This window comes from Marmota marmota, unplaced genomic scaffold (assembly GCF_001458135.2).
Source record: "Marmota marmota marmota unplaced genomic scaffold, marMar, whole genome shotgun sequence".
NCBI lineage: Eukaryota > Metazoa > Chordata > Mammalia > Rodentia > Sciuridae > Marmota > Marmota marmota.
Window position 1 is genome coordinate 8,641,799 of NW_025999983.1, and position 20,393 is coordinate 8,662,191.

The 20,393-nt window shown below is 41.8% G+C and overlaps 1 protein-coding gene across 4 annotated transcripts in view; it reads right to left on the reverse strand.

Annotated features, from left to right (window-relative positions):
* Positions 1-20,393, reverse strand: part of Tulp4 (TUB like protein 4) — a 200,339-nt gene that overhangs the window by 35,828 nt on the left and 144,118 nt on the right. For all 4 annotated transcript variants that reach the window (XM_048805898.1, XM_048805899.1, XM_015498640.2 and 1 more), the window contains 3 exons: positions 15,827-15,988; positions 3,794-3,974; positions 1,415-1,549 (listed from right to left, as the gene is read on the reverse strand). In XM_048805898.1, the coding sequence (XP_048661855.1) occupies positions 1,415-1,549; positions 3,794-3,974; positions 15,827-15,988 (478 nt within the window). The remainder of the gene's footprint in view (positions 1-1,414; positions 1,550-3,793; positions 3,975-15,826; positions 15,989-20,393) is intronic.

Sequence of the window (20,393 nt, forward strand, 5' to 3'; positions counted from 1 at the left end):
TTATTTAGATCCATGAAAGACAGAACATTCAAAAAACAATTTACAGAAAAGCAAAGGAATTTAAGTTCATCATCAGCATGAAAATATTTACTTAGCTCATAATGAGGCCTATCTGTGTGGTATAAAGGAGGGCTTCTCCATACTTCATGTCGCACAGGACTTTATAGGCTAAATAATTCCTTATCAATCTAGTTCTGAAACAGCAGAAGGGGATACCTAAGAAGGAGTATAATCTGCTTCTAAAAATATTCTATATTTTTGAAATAGAATTAAGTAAGGCTTGGGGGTATTAGAGATGTATGATATATTTCGGTCAACCATCAGTGACATATATAGACCTGATTCCTGAAGAATTCACACAAGCAGCAGCAGCAGCACAGGACAGTAACTCTCTAGACTGACATCCAATTTTGAATTTTGGCAGTTAACTAGGTTGCAGTCAAGTTCCTGGCTGGCTTCTCACCTCCCTATTCAGGTTACAGTAGGTCCTTTGAAAATATCAGCCAGAGGCAATCCAGGAATTGAATTTCTTTGTTTCTTTTTCTTTTTTTGGTGGGGGAGGGTACTGAGGATTGAACTCAGGGGCATTCAGCAACTGAGCCACATCCCCAGCCCTATTTTGTATTTTATTTAGAGACAGGGTCTCACTGAGTTGCTTAGGGCCTTGCTGTTGCTGAGGCTGGCTTTGAACTCGAAATCCTCCTGCTTCAGCCTCCCACAAGTATGCATCACCACGCCCAGCCAGGAACTGAATTTTTAAATCTTTCTACACTACACCATTCAATCCTCAAGAAACAGACTGTTTTTTCCAAAGAACTCACTAGGGCCACAACATCAGTTAATATTCTGGAATTGAAAAATTTAGAGCACTTCCAATGCCTATGGCCACTGATTTTCTATCCAGAAGGCAGCAGCGCTTGATGGCTGCCCTTCACATCCACGCCTCCATCTGGCCGTTGCAGAACCTCCACAAGTCTTTCAAGGTAGCATTACTGCACAATGATTGGTACCTTAATAAGCCTGTCAGATTCTTAAAATTACAGAGCTTCTGTGTAAATGATGACTGTACAACATCTGCTGCCTCAAGAATGGCAGGTGCTAGTATCCGTTTACTGTGCAGACAGTGTGAACCAGATGCAAACACACATACACCTGGGAGGGTCATTCTTGTCAGAGTGAGGAAGGGAGTAGGGTAGGACAAAGACTGATGGGAATCCCTCTTCAAGATAAGACCAGCTATGGAGTTGTCAGGTAAGCAGAGGAGCTAGGGGAGTGACCTGTGTTAACAGACTCCATTAAGCATAGAAGAAGTCACTGCAGAGGACAGGAATCAATAAGTACCAGGTGTGTGACATCAGCCCAGAAGGCATTCGTGCACAGGGCTGCGGGGATGGGGCATGGCAGCGTTTTGTACCTTTCAGCCCTGAGCGGATGACAGTGGGAGACAAGTCATCGTAGTTGTTCATTAAGCTGATGTCTCCCGAGGTGAAGCTGACGGTGAGCAGAGGCTTGATGTTCTGTACTGGGATGGGGTACGCTGCAGGACCATCTGTGGAAACACAAGTGCCAAGTGAGAAGCAGGCAACAAGGCTGTGCTCTTGCGTGGTGCCCTAAAAACTGCCCAGTGATGCAGCTCTCACTCTGGACTGGGATGTCACCAAATGAGGCAGTCACTGCACCACTCAGGAGCCACACAAGTCATCAGTAGAGCACTAGCAGAAGACGTCAGAATGAGGAGAAGGACATGGAATATGCAACCCAAGGCAACTGCAGGGTGGTGAAAATATGTGTGAAGTTTATTAACTTGTATATTAATGTGTCATGCAAATTAATAAATGCAAATTATTTTAATGCTATACAACATACAAGAATAGTGGGAAGGAGGATAAAAACATTTTCTTAACTTGGGTCCAAAGCATCAAAAAAAGCTCTTTTCAATAATAAATGCTCTTTCATTGAATGTTAAAGGCAATAAGCAACCACAGTAGTCACAATCAGTTCTTTCCCACTTAAGTTTTTCCCATAAGAGACTGAAAATCTGGAAAGAAGGCTGAAGTTCCATGTGCTATATACGCAGCTCCTGGCCACCATAAAGAAAATCCTGCTTTGCACATTCCAGGAGTGCTTGTATGTGAGGGGCTATGGACTGGGTCTTCCACGTGTTATTTGAGAAAGTGAAAGTCCCTCTACATACCTGGATGAGGCAGGGCTCTTTCAGAAAGTGTCATGGCCATATGAGCTCAACTCCAGCAGCCATCCAGGGTGGCCTGCCCGATATCCACCTGACTTAATGTCTTCATGCTAAGACACTGCACTATACCTACCTCTGCACTCCAATTCTCTAAGCCACCAAGAATATTGTTATATCTGAAATGCAAATACCTGTCATCCCCTAAAGTGCTCCCTGCTTCTGAGAAGGGTAACTGGCTAGAGGAGCACCACGGACTGACTAATGTCTTGGGCTGACTCTGGACTTGCTTTGTAAATCTGGTCTCTGGATCCCATTTCTTCCAGTAATAACATGGTTTGAGTGAATCTAAATTCACCCTACTAGACAGGAGTTCTGCGCTGAGTCCATATTTTGACTTTCTTGCTCAGAGACTGTAGAAATATGACCAATGATTCACCTGAGGCTGTTGTCTATTTGGAAAAGGAAAGTCACCATCCAAGTGAATGTATAGGTGCTAGGAACTCTCTCCCTCTCAAGACCCAGTGATCTGGAAACCCTACAGCCAATCTTAATGCTTTTCACATGAGAAACCACACCTTCACACAATGTGCATGTTGCTGGGAAGCATACCATATTATTTCTGTCTCTGTGACAAGAGGGAGAAGTACCAGTGGAGACAGAGGCTGATGGGGGTGACTTCCAATTTTTCCTGGACCAGTTCCTCCTAGGATGACAGGCCCCAAGTAGAAGGAGAGGTCAGAAACTGTCCAGGACAGCAGCCTGCAACAGTGTGACCATTTCTAATTAAGGGGCCGATCCCTTCCACTGTGTCATAATATATTTTTCTTAAGAAAAAAAAAAAAAAATTGGTGGGCGCAGAGTATGGGACTCTGGTAAAGGATACAGGCCAGTGCTGCATACTGACTCTGGTGAAGGGCAGAACCACACCAGAGGGTTCCTTCTACTTTTTTGGTCTTCTAAGGGGAGGAGAGATGAAACACACTGCTTGAGCACAAGAGGCTGGAGTCGCCTAAAGCAATTTCCACCAAGAGTGTCTGGTATCATAGTGAGGTCACGGAGGGGTGGAGGGGTCATGTGACCTGAGAAGGGGTCTAGCTTCTGCCTGAATCAGGAGAAAACATAGGCATGAAGTATGGCCCAGACCCTGGCCTTCACTGTGGCAAAACTGATTCTCTTCTCATGCAGTAAAGCTACAGGCTTCAGAACCCTGAGGGATCTGTCCATGCCACACATGAAGCTACTTAACTGCACAGAACTCTCCATCTTAAAGCTCTTTATTCCTGCTCAGTAGCTAAACCCCACAGCACCCCAGGGACACAGGAAGAGCCATCGTTATTCTTTACATCTAAGAAAACCTAATCCCATGGGGCATCATCAACTTCACCCTGATCCTGAGAAAAGGGACAGCAGAGAGGAAGCAGTCACACCAAGAGGGGAGATCAGGCCAGTTGTGCCTTGCATTTCAGTTCAAGAACCCTTCCCAGTAAGTTAGAGAGCCGCGATGGCAAACCTTCACCCTTTCTTTTCCAAATCAATTCTTTCTCCTTATGGGGCTCCAGGCTGTTAAATGAGTAAGAAAGAGAGGGCCAGCGAGCTGGCTACCTTGGGGAGGGGAGTAGTCGTCTGAGTCGGTATCACTCTCGCTGCTGTCTTCCACCAGGAAGATGGGGTAGTTCCAGGACATGCTGAGGATGCCGTCAGACTCATGCAGGAGGACGTGGGCCAGCATCCTGCCGTGGCAGTCCATGACAATTACCTGCCCGTCGGCCGTGCCAAACAGCACCTGCAACCAAGGACCAGAAGCCTCAACTGAGTGGGACAAAGTGCTGTGGTTTCTGGCAAACCTTGTTTGTCTCAACTGATTTTAGGACAAAATATATTTAGACTAAAAAAAAAAAAAATCAGTGAAGTAACTGAGAGTGACATAAAATATTAAATAGCAGACACTCAGCTGGCCATTATTGCAAGAATTCTAGACCTCTAATATTGAAAAATGAACTAACAGCAAAATGAACACCTTAGGTTGTATGGATATTTCCAAATGACACCAGCAAAATTTAATTCTCTTTTGTGTTTTTTCATTGAAGAAGGGTTAATAAAAGACAATATTAATTTACCTTTCTGGAAAATAAAGATAAAGAAGAGATTTATTATAATTCTCTTAACTTTAGAAGAAAATGTTTAAATTTGTTGGCCAAAGAGAAAATATATACCACACAAATCACTTATAGATTTGTGACAAATCAAAAACAAATCATTTTATAGACTCAAACAACTTGGGAGAAGTCAAATAGGCTGACCACACCACAAAGTGATCAGGCCAGGCTGGCTGCCTGACTAGAAAGGCTAGAACTTACACCCAGAGAAAGTTACTCGAGGCCTCTTTGTCCTTGCTTCTCTTTGCTCTTGGGCTTCTGACATAACCTCCTTACAGCAGATGGCACAGCTGGATCTTGGCACCTGGCAGTTTGGTTGCCCAGTGGGCACTCATAACCATTTTTTTTGTGTGTGTGAAATGAATGAATTACAGTCAGTGACAACGGAAGGCAATTCTGCTGATGTCTGAGACAGACTAACTGCCAGGGAAAACATGGTGCACTTAAGCAGTATTAAGTTCATAGAATTATAGAGCTGTTTTAGAAGAAACCAACTATTTATCAAATATTCTATTAATCAATATCTATATTTTAATGAGTGAACACTAAATGAAGGTTAAAATAATTTCTCCCAGAGGCAGTGATGAGTTCATTAGTGTATACTGCATAAAGGAAAAGCAGATGAAACTTCTTTGGAACACTGTGAAATTCATTTTAGAAAGAGCTGGAGTTCTAGCTGTCAATAGAATAATAAATATTCAATGGCATGGCATATCTACAAAGCTCTCATCCAGCACAGTCTCAGGGATGGAGACCTCAGGGCTCATAGACCTGCTGAATTCAGCTCTGGAAGGCAGATGTTTCTGTTTTTTTAACTTTCATTTTTATGTGGTGCTGAGGATTGAACCCAGGGCCTTGCACATGCGAGGTGAGCACTCTACCGCTGAGCCATAACCCCAGCCCAGGGCAGATGTTTAATGTGCCTGTCCAGCAGTTTTCAACAACAATGGTAAACAGAGAATGTGTTTTCTCAAAACTTTACCTGAGATGTACAATTTACATGTTTTACAGGTGAAAGAGGTGTGGGAATCCCAATGTGCCACTAGTGCTATGGGTGAGTGCATGGAACAGGCTAGTCTACATCCTCATTTCTTCACTATGAGTGTGAGTGTGGGGGGTGGAACCCAGGGCCTCCGCATGCTAGGCAAGCACCCTACCACTGAGTTACATCCCCAGGCCTATTCACTATTTTGAAAAGGTACCTATGAACCTTCATAGTAGGTGAAAGAATTGTTTTATCACATAAGACTCTATTGATGAAAATAATTCATTAGCAGATGCCAGCAAACAATTATTCTTCAGAAGTAGTCAGGACTTACATTTACCAATTCCAACAACTTCCCAGAGCCCTCCCTGTTATGGGTCCTCCTAACACCCCCGAGTCTTCTCTTTGGCACATTTGCCATTGTTCTCCTATCTTTACTTTATGGTATTTGGTTTCCTTCCGACACCTATGCCAGACTATACGCTTCTAAGAGCATGGACTGAATGTTGTGTACCTGCCGTCAACCAAATTTATATGTTGATGGTATTTGGAGGCAGGGCTTTGGGAAAATGATTAGATTTAGATGAGGCCTTGAGAGTGGGGCCTTTGTGATAAGAGATCTGAGCTTGCGTGGCTTCTCTCTCCACCATCAACCACTGAGGGAAGGCCAGGTGAGGACACAGTGAAAGGGCAACTATCTGTGAGCAGGAATGGAGCCCTCACCTGCAATGGCTGGCAAATTGATTTTCAACCTTCAAACCTCAGAACTGTGAGGCCACCCTCAGTTGTTTCAGCCACCAGGTCTGTGGCATCTTGTTACAGTGGTCCAAGTTGAGACCTGAACCCCGTGAGCGTTGCTCATCAGTGTCTCCCGGAACCTCTCATTGTGCATGATGTGCGGTAAAGTGTGTGTGAACCAAGGGTGGGTATGTCTCTGTTCTGAGTACTGCTCAGATTTTTTTTTTTTCCATTTTAGAGAAAAAGGAACAGATACCAGATAGAAAAAACAGACATATCATTCCTGAATTCAGCATCACACTAAAGCAAAACTCAACAAAAAAAGTCTCTGGATCCCCCACCATTAATCCATACCAACTACAGCTCCCATGGAAAGATAGTCTGTGAATAAAATGGGAGGAAAATGGAAAAAGAAGCACTTGATGGAGGAAGCTACTCTGTTTTGGAACAAGTTCGTCACAGATAAATGACAAACACTGGTAAAACATGAAATCAGATTTTAAAAAATCTCCTCTTCATTATAAGTTGTTTTCATGCCTAATAACCTCCAATGAGTTAAAGCTTATGCAAGCAAAGAACTTCAAAAGAACCAGACAAAGAGTCTAAGAATAATGAATACACACATGGCAAAGGCATGGATCTCTGCTGCTTCTGCTCCCTAATCCTGGGCAATGAGCCAGCTTGAGACAGGCTGGGGCTGGGGGTCCCTTACAAGGTACAACCCACCCTTCAGGTAATCCTTTCCTGCTCCTCAGGGATGGTCCTAGGCCCAGACCCACAGCACCACAGACGCCATTCACAGCTGACACCCTGCCAAGCTTTTCCCCAGTCCCAGACTTATACATAGAGCTGCCTCGGGGTCATTTTCCCCTGGATACGCCCAAGGCCCACTGAAGTCAACATATTCAAAATGAAGTGTGTTAGTATCTTTATCTCACAGCAAGCACACAACCAGCTCCCTTCCAGCTAAAAGTGTGGCTTGTGTTTCATCTCCAATGTCCCAGGTAATGTCTAGTATCTAACAAGTACTCGGAGAGCTCAGGTGAAGGGCTCTAGAGACCGGTCACACAGAATTAATCTCCCGCGAACCACGGTTCCCCAACACTCTGAACTTGACTCTGGTATTGTGTGTCCGTTTCCCTGTAAACCATAAGCTTTTTGATGGCAGGTCTGTACTCCTAGCTTGTCACATGCTGCTGTCCTGACTAGATGCTCAATGACTAAAATTGATTTCCTGCCCAACATTTCTTACAAATGAAAACTTTTCCTTTCTTCTGAAAACTAGAAACCAATGTTCAAATCTTCCTATGAAACTGGTTCCTGAAACACTGTCGATGATGAATTATGTAAATTTCTGTCCTCTATTTTCATGCTGTTTCCTTTTGTGGCTTGTAGGCTCCACAGGGCAGGTACAATGTTCCTTCTGTGATGTGTACCCCGAGACCACATAAGCTGGCAGAGATGTGTGGGTCAGGCCATACCACTTCAACGACTGTCTCTTTGGGTTTATTTTATTTTCCAGCAAGGAAATTTTTAAGAGCAATGCAATTATGGTATGCATATATAATCTTTTCCTTTCAATGTAATCCATTTTAAGCTATTTTTAGATGTGATCATTTTTAAACAAACACAATTATTACCAGTAGTTTAAAATGAACCAAGTCATGAACCAAAGGCGGGTAGGGAGAGAATGCCAAATCATTAGGAAGATGTGTCTGGGAAGCAGTGGCATCTCTCCAGCACTGTTATCTTTGATATGATACTCATCTAAATTCTAGAATAAAACTACATTGAGAAATTTCAACTTCAAAAGGTAAAGTACCATAAATGTTTAGTTCTTTTGTAATGGAGTGTGAGTACCAACACTGGATCTAGTTCCTGAAGGAGGCATGACAAATTCCTACTAGAAACCTTAACTCTGCTGGTAGAAGACAGCTGAACTGGCTACGAGGATGCAGGACTGAGAGGACAGCCACAGCAACCCTCCCTCCCTCCAGAAGGTGCCTCTGTCTAAATGCTGTCAGAGGATGGCTGGGTTTTTTTTGTTTTGTTTTGTTTTTTCTGCTCTCTTTCTTTCTTCCTTTCTTTGTTTTAAAGATCTCCATTTTGAGTTTCAGAATACTTGCCTTCAGAGGTGCTTCAAGGCCAGGTCTGACATTTTTGCAATGAAATAAACAGTTATTGAAATCAGACAGCTGAAAATTGCTCACTCAAAAAAATATTTCCTCCCCCCCCCCAAGAGATATGAAATGTTATTTCACAGTTGACTGTAATAATCACTTCTAAATGTGTATCTTTGGACTAAACATGTAATTTTAAAGTCATCTCACCTCTTTTCTGCAGAAAAGACCACTTGAAAACTAATCCATAAAGACGAGAGACTATCCCATGTTTGAAGATTTTCAGAGGAGATATACTATCTGCCTCAGGCCTCAAATTTAATTTTATTAAATAATTCCTGTTACTAGAATATTTTCTCCCCAAATCTTCAAATTCCATTGTAAAGTTTATCCAACCTTGTAAACATGTGGCAATTTCTGGGGTTTTGTGAAAAGGAGCAGTCTGACCATGGAGGTGATAAAAAGTGGCCTCAGTGAGAACATCTTCAGGACAAATAGCACTAGAAGCACATGCCTCAGGAAGTGCACTGGCTGCTGAGGGACAGCGGAAGGGGCCTTTCCACCATGTGTCCTCTGGAACATGGGAATGCTCTATCTTTCCCACACCAATGACTGGGGGCGGGGGCGGGGCAGTGGGGCTAGTCCCCGGGTGACACCTACTTACCTAGTAACAGTGCCCATTCTGCCTGAGTGCTGATCTCCTACCTGCCACAAAGCTACAACATATGAACTCTCAAACCCTTCCTATTTCAAATGCTACAACTCCTTAAAATACTTCTAAATGTTTCTAAATATGATGAAAGTAACTTTTTCCCGTGGCTACTAATAAGGGTCTTCACCCAAGGGCTGGGTGGACACTTCCGGGGCTGTAAGCCAGGGCCGTTGGCACAATGATGGGAGCAGACCCTGTAGCACTCGTGATGGGTGCCAACAAACAAGGCCTGACACAGGTCACATCAGGCAGAACAGGTTTTAATGGGCAATAACTGCTGTGGCAGGGACAAGAGTCCAGCATGAGCTTAATTTTACTTCCCTCTGTGCAGAGTTGACAGGAATGAAGGAGTGAGGGGACGTGTCAAGGGCCTGAAGAGAGCAGAAATGAACAAAAGTGGGAAGGGGTTTGTCGATGTGATTCGGACTCCGAGGTCTGCTAACCAGGGCTTATCATAATTAGGCCCCTGCCCTCCCACAGTGACAGGAGATGGGGCCCAATCTTCAGGTGATGGCTGGGAGAGTCAGTTTTCTTGGCAGCCTTGAGTTTTCCCAGGCAGGAAATGAAAGGGGCTGGTGTCATCATTCTAGGGACATAGCCTTGAGTTGTTAGAAGTGATGCCAGAGTGATGCCAGTGTTTGTTCAAGCTATTAGTTTATGGAGGAGGAGGGCAGGAGGGGGAAGAGGGTGTGAATCAAGCCATTTGTATGCAGATCCTGCAGTTCCTGTAAGGTCAGGTGCAGTTGGAAAGAGGGCTCTGAGGGGCCTGAGCAGAGCACACACCTTGCTTCCTCCCAGCATGCCACAGTATGCACTCTGTGCTGAGGGCAGCAATGCTACATGGGCTGCTGAGGACAGAGGAGAGAAAGGACAGTCACTGCAATTCCACAGGAACACCAGAGGGAATCCTAAAAAGACCCAGCCTATAGTTTAGCCACCTGGCCAAACACTGGCATTTAGGAAAGGCTTTTTGAGTCAAAACCAAGGCCATCATCATGATGTGGTACTAATAAAAACACACAAAGAAAATCTAGGGACTGGGGTTGGGGCTCAGTGGTGAGTGCTTGCCTAGCGTATGTGAGGCACTGGGTTTGATCCTCAGCACCACATAAAAATAAATAAAGGTATTATGTCCATCTACAACTAAAAAAAATTAAAAAGAAAATCTAACACTAAATAAGCAAGAAACTACCTTTAAGAAGATATATGTAAAGAAAGCCAGTGAATATGAATAATCTCCTCCCGTCTTCCACCCCGAATCTAATTTGTTCAATGTAAATTTCAGGAAATACTTTTAGTGTATTTTATAATTAATTCATCTATACTGAATCTTCAGTGATTCATCAATGATCTGAGTCCAGAGATAGTACAGAGCAACTGCGCTTCCAAACATCTTAGTTGTCACTGTCAGTAACCAAAACAACACTGACAAAGAAAATGAGACAGAGTATAAACCCAGTAGCCGCATCTGTTTCTGCTAAAGAAACATTTACTCCCACAAAGAGTTCAACAAAATTTCCAGAATACACACATAAAAAGAAGCATCAAGAAGCAAAATAGCATAATAGTTGGATAAAGAAAGCCAGGAAGGGTGGGAGGCCATCTCCCAACTTCTTTCCTGAGTAGCTTCCACTCTTCCTTAACTGTGATGATTCATGTACTTCTTGCCTATTTTGGCAAGAACCATCCTATATATGTTTAGTTGGGGGCTTAAAATAAACTTGGGCCTCCCCCTTTGTAATGCACGTGCTACAACAAAGTCATGCACAGATCTGGTGGGGAGGGAGGAAGGAGGATCATCCCAGGACTGGTTTAATCTCACGTGCAAACTGTGCTCCCTGAGCTATGACCAGCAGTTCTATACAACAGGTCCTCTAACCTACTCACAGATCGTGTACAAGAAGGATCTTTAGCACAGGCATGGAGGTCCTGAGGTTTTGTGGTAATTTTTTTAGGGAAATAATCTAGTTCAAGAGTCTGTATGAGAGAGATTACCCTCCTCTTTTATTGTTGAACACCGGCTTTTGAGTCTTTCCAGGGGAGTAATAACCTATACCACAGGATTCCCAGCCTGCAGGCTCCTGGAACTAGAGCAGGGCTGGAGATGAGGGAGCAGGCCTTCAGGGGCCAGCAGGGGGAAATGTTTTCTTACAGCGAGTGAAAACTGCCTGCTAATAATGAACTGTGACTGACTTAGGGGTTTGCCATGTCTGACTTTTTCTATCAAGGGGGGTGTAGTGTGTTAGTTATTACCTATGTGTTAAATCTCAGCAACTTATTTTGGTTTATAAAACTGTTTTTACCTGAGAAAGCAAAGGGTTATATTACTTTTTAAAGTTCCCTTTATAATTCCCTTCCTGTCTGACAGTGCAAGACAAAACAAATCTTCGGGAGGAATATCCATCTCCTTGATGGACACTGCCCAGAGCCACAGGCAAACCCACATCTAAGGACCTTCCCTGCTGTGAAGAACAGCCAGGCTGTGACACTAACCTCACAACACTGCCTGGGATTTGTTATAAGAATATAGCAAGGGAAAAAAAGGAAGGAGTATTTAAAAAGTGATGCAAAATATGTGGGTTCTTTATTTACTTTTTATGAGATACTAAAAATTTTCATAAATTAAGAAAAATTATGTTATTATTAATGAAATTTATTTTATTCAATTAAAGAAGAAGGATACATACAATTTAAAAACCCTAAGAATCATTTTTTACTTGGACCACATTTGGGAAAGTAGCAAATTTCCTTGAGTTCTAATTTGTTACTTCCGTCATAGCCTTATATTTTAAAAGTAAGTGAATATTCTTTCATTTACACACTGACCATGTGAGTTATCTGTGACAGTTCATTTCTCACCAATTAGTACCTCCAAAAGAAAACAGGGAAGGGGCCCAAGCTTGGAGCCTAGACACAGCATGAGGGAGTGTCAGTGAGGAAGCAGTGGAGGCAGAGGTGGGAGGCTGGGAAGAGGCGAGATCCAGCCGAGAGGGCAGGTGTTGCTGGAGAACAGCGTCTGGGGCTGCAAGGGAATCACTGCCCACAGGGCCAGGCAGAGGAGGGGCAGTGCAGTGAAGCACCAGGCTGCTAGGAAGACCTCAGCGGGGACCACAGCCCATAGATGAGGTTACTGTGCACCTGTGGCTAGGAGAGCCGCAGGTAAGCCTGAGCAGAAGACAGGTGAACTGAGGGTGCTGGATGAAGTGCTGCCTAGGGAGGGAAGCCACACATGCTGGCAAGACAAGCACTCCCATCTGACCGGGCCACGCCCACCGTGGGAGAACACAGCTGTTGCTAAGTTTCCTAAATGTATACGTTTGAATGCCTTGAAATTCTCCTGAAATTACTTTTAAAAAAATGGTTCAGGTAGCCACAGTATGTAAGTGCCATGACGCAGGAGCTCTGGGAGGAATGGAGTCCAGAGATGAGAAAGGGACAAAGTCACAAGCACATTTCTTGTAGAGCCCTGTCCCATAGCAGAAGGCACTGAGGAACTTCTTAGGGCTCTCCCAAGAACGCCAGGAATCAAAGGAGTTTCTTCCCATACTGTGTGCGCTGAGAACAGCTAATACAAAAATTTTTTTTTATTTGGACTGAATCCCTGAAATTTGAATTTGAGGCTTTTCCCTTTAGTCCTGTTCTCAGGGGACACAGACATGCCAGTTAGTCTCTGCTCTCTGAGGAGAGTCATGGTCGTCCCAGGAACATGCTGGAGAATGTCACCATTTCTACATCTCAAGCTCTCAGCAGAATTCTTCAGTGCACAGATGGCCACTAAGACCCAAAATGTGCTGGAAGGACAGCTTCAAATACCTCCATCTCAAAGCCCTTTCATAAATCAAGGGATATGGTCTTCTACCAACCCCTGGAGAACGTAGAGGAAATGAAACATCTTGTCCATACAAGCTAGGCTGTGAATCAAGGGCTTCTCTGCTGCATTACTCTGGATCAATGTAGGAGCCACAGATATTTTTTCCTATCATATTTATATTTATTTCTTTGTCATTTTCTATTTATGCCATTCTGTTTTTTCCCCCAAGCCCTACAAATACTGTTCTATCTATAAATTTGCCTTAAGTTTATCAAGCTGAGTTTATGTCATTGTTTTTTCTATGAATTTTGTGTTCTCTGGTGTAATTTTTATTAGTTTGCTATGGGCTAAATTATGTGCCCCAAAATTTATATGTTGAATTTTGTTCAGCAAATTTGTTGAACTTGTTGGATTCCCAATATTATTATCACTGCCAGGATATCCAATAACCACCTTCTCTCTATGCTAAGTTTGTCCATGAATCATCATGCTTCTGTGCCCTGCAAACCATTTTTGAAAGACAGTGAAACATTTTGCTGAGTGTAAATCCTGCCTGGGAGTGACAGCAATTATCAGGGCAGAGGGTCTGGTCCTGAACGCCCCCACCCCCGCCCCCCACCATACAGGCTCTGCCCTTGCAGATGCCTGCAAACTACAGAACAAGCCAGGCATGTCATCATGCCTCATGGCTCCCATGGCCACAGCCACACACTGTGGGCTCCTTTGGTCAGTGTCCACTGCTTCAAATCTAACCCGAGAGAATGGATACCCCAGGCTCTACCGCATGCCACATTCATGTGGCATACCCCACCCCCTAGATAGCTTAGGGTCTGTCTGCTCCACTGGCAGGACCTCCACCAGGCATAATGGCAGTATGCTTATCATCTGTCTCCTCCACAGATCTACAAGCATTCCAAAGGAGGAGCGATGTCTCACTCACTGGGGCATCTCCAGTGGGACCCACACCTGTTACAAGGAAAGTGTGCAGTCTGTTGAGGACACGGGCTGGCACAGACTGTCAAGGGACCACGAGGTGAGCCTCGCAGAAGGCACATGGGCTTGTGAGAGGAAGGATGTGAAGCCAGGGCTCCCACTGATCTATTTTTAAGTACTTTCACATCTGTTCCTTCATCTGATCATGACTAAAGCCCTGTGAATGAGGCAGGAAATAATTCACACCTGTCCTTACAGTGGAGGAAACTGATGCAGGAAAGGTCAGGTGCTTTGTACAAGGCCACTTCATGGACTTCTCTATGAGGATACTCTAGGGATAGTAAAGCTTTACAATAAATCCAAAGGCTTCCTATGAATACACACACGTGTGTGGCAGGGAGCAAGGGAAGGAACTTGCAGTTGAAAATATGTTCTCATAAATCTAGTAATACTAATTTTAAGGAAAGAAAAAATATTTGCCTTTCTTAATTAAAAAAATGGAAACATGAAATAAATTATGTGGTGATCAGAGGAAAGCAATTCAGTTAAAAAGAAAGAAAGAAGGAAAGAAAGAAAGAGGCTCAAAAACAAAAATTACAGTTCCATATTGTATTGCTTGCTTTTACAAATACTAAACTTAAATCTCTTTAGGAAATTTTCTGGCATAAAACATAAGGTTTATATTTACAAAGGTTTTAGCCTGTCAATCCTTATATTTTAAGAGTGAATTATCAAAATGTAATTTTATAAGGTTATTATATACTATCATGAAAACCAAATAGGCATAATAAAAACAATTTTGAAATTAAGAGTTTGGAAGATGAACCACAGAATAGGGATGTGGCTCAGTGGTACAGCACTTGCCCAGCCAATGCAAGGCTCTGGGTTCAATCCCTAGCACTACTGAAAAAACAAAAAGTGAAGCATCTTTGTAGATTCACATCCATCAAATAACTACTGAGGGATTCTGATTCATTTCTGTCCAGTCCTTTCCAACTTATGGATGGGTTTCTTTGGGTTGTTTTATGATGTGGCAACATAACACACATGCCATTTCATATCCTAATTTTTTTCCACATAACATCCTAAAAGCTCTTTCAGATTATTATATCATCTTTATAGCCACAATCTATAATTTACTGAGTTACTGTATATTCTTTTAATTGGTTATGCCATGGTTTATGTGATCATTCTTCTATTTTATTATTTTTGATTTATTTTTTAGTTGTTGATAGACCTTGGTTTTATTTATCTATATGCAGTGCTGAGAATCAAACCCAGTGCCTCACACACACCAGGCAAGTGTGCTACTGCTGAGCCCCAGCCCCAGCCCCAGCCCCGTCTCCTATTTTAGACAAGGCTGTTGACAAATTTTACTACCATATATAATGTCTTTATGATTATAGGTAATTTTGTCCATTTTTGTTTCTTTTAGATAATTTCCAAAAGCATATTATAAAGGTGGACAGTAGTTTGTAAGCCTTTCAACATACTCTGCCAAATTGCTTCTCCAAAGGTCTAATATGCATTATTACCAGGAATGAATAAGAATGCTTACTTGCTTACATTCTTATCATAATCAGTAAATCACCTGTGTCATTTTATTATTATTATTATTTTTAAAGAGAGAGAGAGAGAGAATTTTTAATATTTATTTTTTTTAGTTTTCGGCGGACACAACATCTTTGTTTGTATGTGGTGCTGAGGATCGAACTCGGGCCGCAAGCATGCCAGGCGAGCGCGCTACCGCTTGAGCCACATCCCCAGCCCATTTTATTATTTTTTACTAATAGGTGAAAAATATACCCTCCTAGTGCTAATTTTAAAATTTCCCCAGAGAATGAATATTTTCCTATCATGGTTATTAATTGAACTTTCTCTTTTGTGAATTATTTTTTATATCCATTATTTATTAATTGGTTCATATGAATTTTAAGATAAATTTGTTTGAATATTTTATAAACTAAAATGTTAACTCAGTTACCTTACTGGTGAAAAATATCATTCCTGAAATCTATGCTTCATTTAGACTTTTTGTTTTAGTTTTTACCTTGATGGTTGGTTCTCTCCTCTGTGATGATCTTTAAGAGGCTTTCACACCAGCTCCCTCTCTCCCACACCCTTCTTCCTCCTCAGCCCCAAAGGTTTTACCATTACACATGCCGAGTCGGAGGCATTACCTGTTGGTCATCAGGAGTCCATATGCCACATGTGATTTGACTTTCCAGGTTGATCTCAGATGACCAGTGTCTTTGTCCACTGACAGAACCAACCAGGACAAACCCATCTCGATAGGAAATAAGTGCTTGAGTCCCATCGTGGCTCCACGTGAAATCACTCACCTTCAGACACACAGAGAGAAGGGTCAATTGTGATCTGAAAGGGGAAACACTTTTACCAAAGCCTAGATAGAGTCGTTAGCTTGGCTTTTCGGCTAAGATCAAGAGGGCGTGAAGAGAAACCGCAGTGAAGGCATCATCAGGAAAGCTCCAGGGACTGCAGTGAGGGGCAGCGTGGTCCTCATTAGCACTGTTTTATGTACTGTGTGGACATTCACCCATTAAGCCCCACACCAACTGCCCATGAAAGTGCTGTCCCCCATCTGCAGAGGAAACCAGGACACACAGGGCTAAGTGATCTTCCCCCAGCCACACTGCAAGAGAGTGGCAGAGCCGAGAACAAGCCCAGGGTTCTGTGGCTCCAGGGTTCTTACTTTTAACTGCTGTTATACTGCCTTCCCCTTAAGATTGGTGACAGATTCTCCATGAGTGTCTGTGGTCATTTACCAAAATAATAAAGCTCTAAGTTTCTGATTATATTCTCTCATAGTCTTGCTAGTAATATTCTCGCAGTCAAAATGGGATGCATTTTAATTTTTCTCTTTTATGGTACTAGGGTCAAACCCAGGGCCTTACAGGTGCTAGGTAGGCATTCTACCACTAAGCTACATCTCCCGCCTTATTCTTGATCAAAATGAAGGTAAAGAAATCTAAGTGGAAAACATTACTTACAACTGAATTTATCAAATGCATGCATTGAATCTATCCAAATGACATTGTTTTTTCTCTGGTGATCTATTGTGGTAAATTCCTTCTATGGATTATCCAGTATTATTATACTATTCTTACATACCTGTGGGTATTTGGACTCTGCTATATAAGTAATTAAGACTGGGCTGGGGTGTAACTTGTTGGTAGAGCACTTGCCTAGTATGTGCAAGGTCCTGGGTTCCATGCCCAGCATGAGGGGGCGGGGGGTGGGGGGTAAAGGCTAAACATTTCTCTCACATTACCACTTTAATCCCTATCTTACAAATTTTAATATATGCTTTTATTATCATTCAGATCTAGGACTTTATAAACATCCATTAAATGTATTTTTTAACCCAGGAACTATTTCACTACACATTTTTTTAAAAATCTCAAATATGCAAGAATTTAATAACTCTTTTGTTATTAAGTTTTAACCCAGGTTCAATGAACTCATGGGATTGTGATCTATAGTCATGGTACCTACCACTGGAAGTCTACTGAAATTTACTTTATAACCTAAATTAAGGATTGACAAACCACAACTTATGGGCAAATCTGGCCTGTCAGCTCTGTTGGTCTACCACTCAAACTAAGAATGGTTTAAAATAGTTGAAGGAAAAAAATCAATAGCAGAATATTTTGTTATTCATGAAATTCAAGTATTTTTTAAAATTTCTTAATTTTTAGATGGTGCTAAGGATCAAACCCAGTGCCTCTCATATGCTACGCAAGTACTCTGCCACTGAGCTACCGCCCCACCCCCAAAATTCGAGTTTTAACATCCATAAAGTTTTTTTATTTCATCAGTAAGTTTTTAAAATTTGTTTTCTCATTACATAATACCTGATTTTTGGCTCTTGATCCACAAAACCTAAAATATTCATATATGCCCCTTCACAGAAAGTTTACAGACTCTTATGCAAGAACAGGTCAATTGTTGTTAAACGTTCTGTGAGAAAACCTGTGTTCTAACTGGTAGACTTGGGACCTCCACATGTCTACTAGGTCCAGTTTGTTAACTGTGTTGCTCCAATCTTCTGTATCTTTGCTGGTTGTTTGTCATGAGTGTGCTATGTCATTAACATAGACAAAAAGGTTTGCATCTTCCCACAATGTCAGAATTTATCGAACAATAATCAGTTCACAGGTACTTTCATCAATGGCAATTCACTGAATACTCATGGGTCACCTGGTAGTCATAGGATAGGCAATCATAGGTTCTTTTATTCCTATCTTAATTTTTATTATCTACAATATTCAAGTCACATATCACACTTCACCCAATTATATATATAGGTTACAGAAAGACAAGGAAAGGGCCAAGGCAGCCACAGGGGTTCCAGAGGCTCCCTGAGAGCAAAGGCAAAGAGCAGACAGGAATGCAGAGTCACTATGGGTGCTCAGATAAGATTAAAAACCAGTCAAAGAACTTGTTCAGGACACAATGCAAGAATTTATTCTAGGCCAAGGTCTGGAGGCAGTTTCACAGTATCAATTTGGAGCGTCAGCTTGGAATGGGACTTGTGTGGTCGGTCATCATGGGCATCACTCTGCTAAAGATTCCTCACGGTGGTGATTTTCCCGGGCAAGGCTTGTGACCAATGACCCCGGTGAAAGAATCAGGGTGCCGCTGTGTCCAGTCTTAGGGTATGCCTCCTTTTATGAGTCTTGACCGAGGGGTTGCATCATTCACTGGTCTCGTGTGTTCCATAAGCTCGTGGGCCTGGATTTTCTGATATGACTTTGATTTGCCCATATATCCATGTGCTTCTGATTAATTCAATAAGTTCATTCTCATTAGCATGAATAGTTTATCAGTTAATGCCTTATGAGTGTGCCAGGCAAATGGTGGTTGTTTACTTGTACAAACAAGGTGTAGAGTCATTCCTTCTTAGCACTTAAAACTCACAATTAGTTTGCTTATGGCAAACTGCTGCTTTACAAAATGAACTGACAAAGGTTCAGGAAGAGACTGGAAACTGCTGTTCTACACACCACGGACTAACTCAGAGAGGGCACAACCTGCTCTCCACACTGCTGCCAACACACGTCTGAGTATGTCAGTGGATTGATCAATTTTTCCTTTCAGTTCTACCAGTCTCCTTCACTATTTTGATGGTATTATTAAAAGCATATACATTAAAAACATCTTGATAAACCACAGTTTATCATTATCTGATGTCTCTATTAACAAAGTAATATTTTCTGTCTTTAAGGTATTTTATCTAATATTAATCTAACTACACCAGCTTAATTTTTTTCCCTTGGTATTTGCCAGATGTATCTTTGTCATCCTTTGACTTTAAATTTGTATATGTCCTTAAGTTCTACATGTGGCTCTAAAAGGCATAGATCCCAGCTTTTAAAAATATAATCCATTAAGCTTTATTTTCTTATTTAATCCATTTGTATTTATTCTAATTTGTGCTCTACTTCTATTTGGCTCTTGTGTGTGTACATGCGTGAGCGCACCCACCTGTGTGGTACTAGGGATTGAATCCAGAGTACTTTACCACTGAGCTATACTCCAGTCCTTTTTATTTTTTAAGACAGGATCTCACAAAGTTCCCAAGGCTGGTCTTGAACTTGCAATCTTCCTGCTTCAGCTTCCCAAATCACTAGGATTACAGGCTTGCCTCACTGTACTTTCTTAATTTACTTTTTCAGTTTGTACTAACTTTTGTTTCTTTTTAATCTTTTCTAACACAAGAATTACTCTATGATCGTCACTGTTGCTTATACTTGGAACTATTCAAGTCTCTTTAAAATGTGACATGATGGGGCTGGGGTTGTGGCTCAGTGGTAGAGCGCTCGCCTAGCACATGCAAGGCCCTAGATTCAATCCTCAGCACCACATAAAAATAAAATAAAGGTATTATGTCCAACTACAACTAAATAAACAATATTTTTAAACAATGTGACATTACTAGATGAATCACATTTTAAGAAATAAGAAAAATATATGAACTAATTGCAAAAGGGGCTAAAGGTCTATAATGAGTACCAGCAATATCTCTTATCATGACAATGGCATGATTTGTTAAGTAGCTCTTGAATAACTGCTCTGAGAGTCCTTAAAAAAAAAAAGACAAACAAACAAACAAACAAACAAAAAAACCCATTTCTTCAGTTAAATCTAGAACCTTGGGTTCCTTTAAATTATATCCCGACCACCTGAACTACCTAGTTTTTCTTAATTTAAAACAAAAATTGTTTATTCTGCAATAAAATTTAAAAGTTCTTTCATTTTGCAAAGATAATGCTATTACTTACCTGCATTTTAGCTATGTACTAAGAGGAAAAACATCTTAATAGAGAGCTAAGGCAAGGCCAGGAAAATGAAGCTTCTCAGGGATATTATAGCAACCCATCTCTTTCAACAATCATTGTTTCTCTGTAGTGAAAAAAATGAAAATCCTTTCTTATAGCTGTTTGGAAATACCTAGGACACTCATTACTGATAATTACCCTACTGTGCAACAATACACCAGAACTTCTTGTTCTTACCTAACACTAATTAATACCCACTGACCCACCTCTCCTCATCTCACGCTAACCCAATCACTGTCCTCAGCCTCTGGTAACGACCATTCTATTTCACCTTCTATGAGACCAACATTTTGTAGATTCTGCATATGAGTGAGATGGTGCAGCATTTGCCTTTCTGTACCTGGCTTATTTCACTTACCATGATGCTCTCTGGTTCCACCTGTGT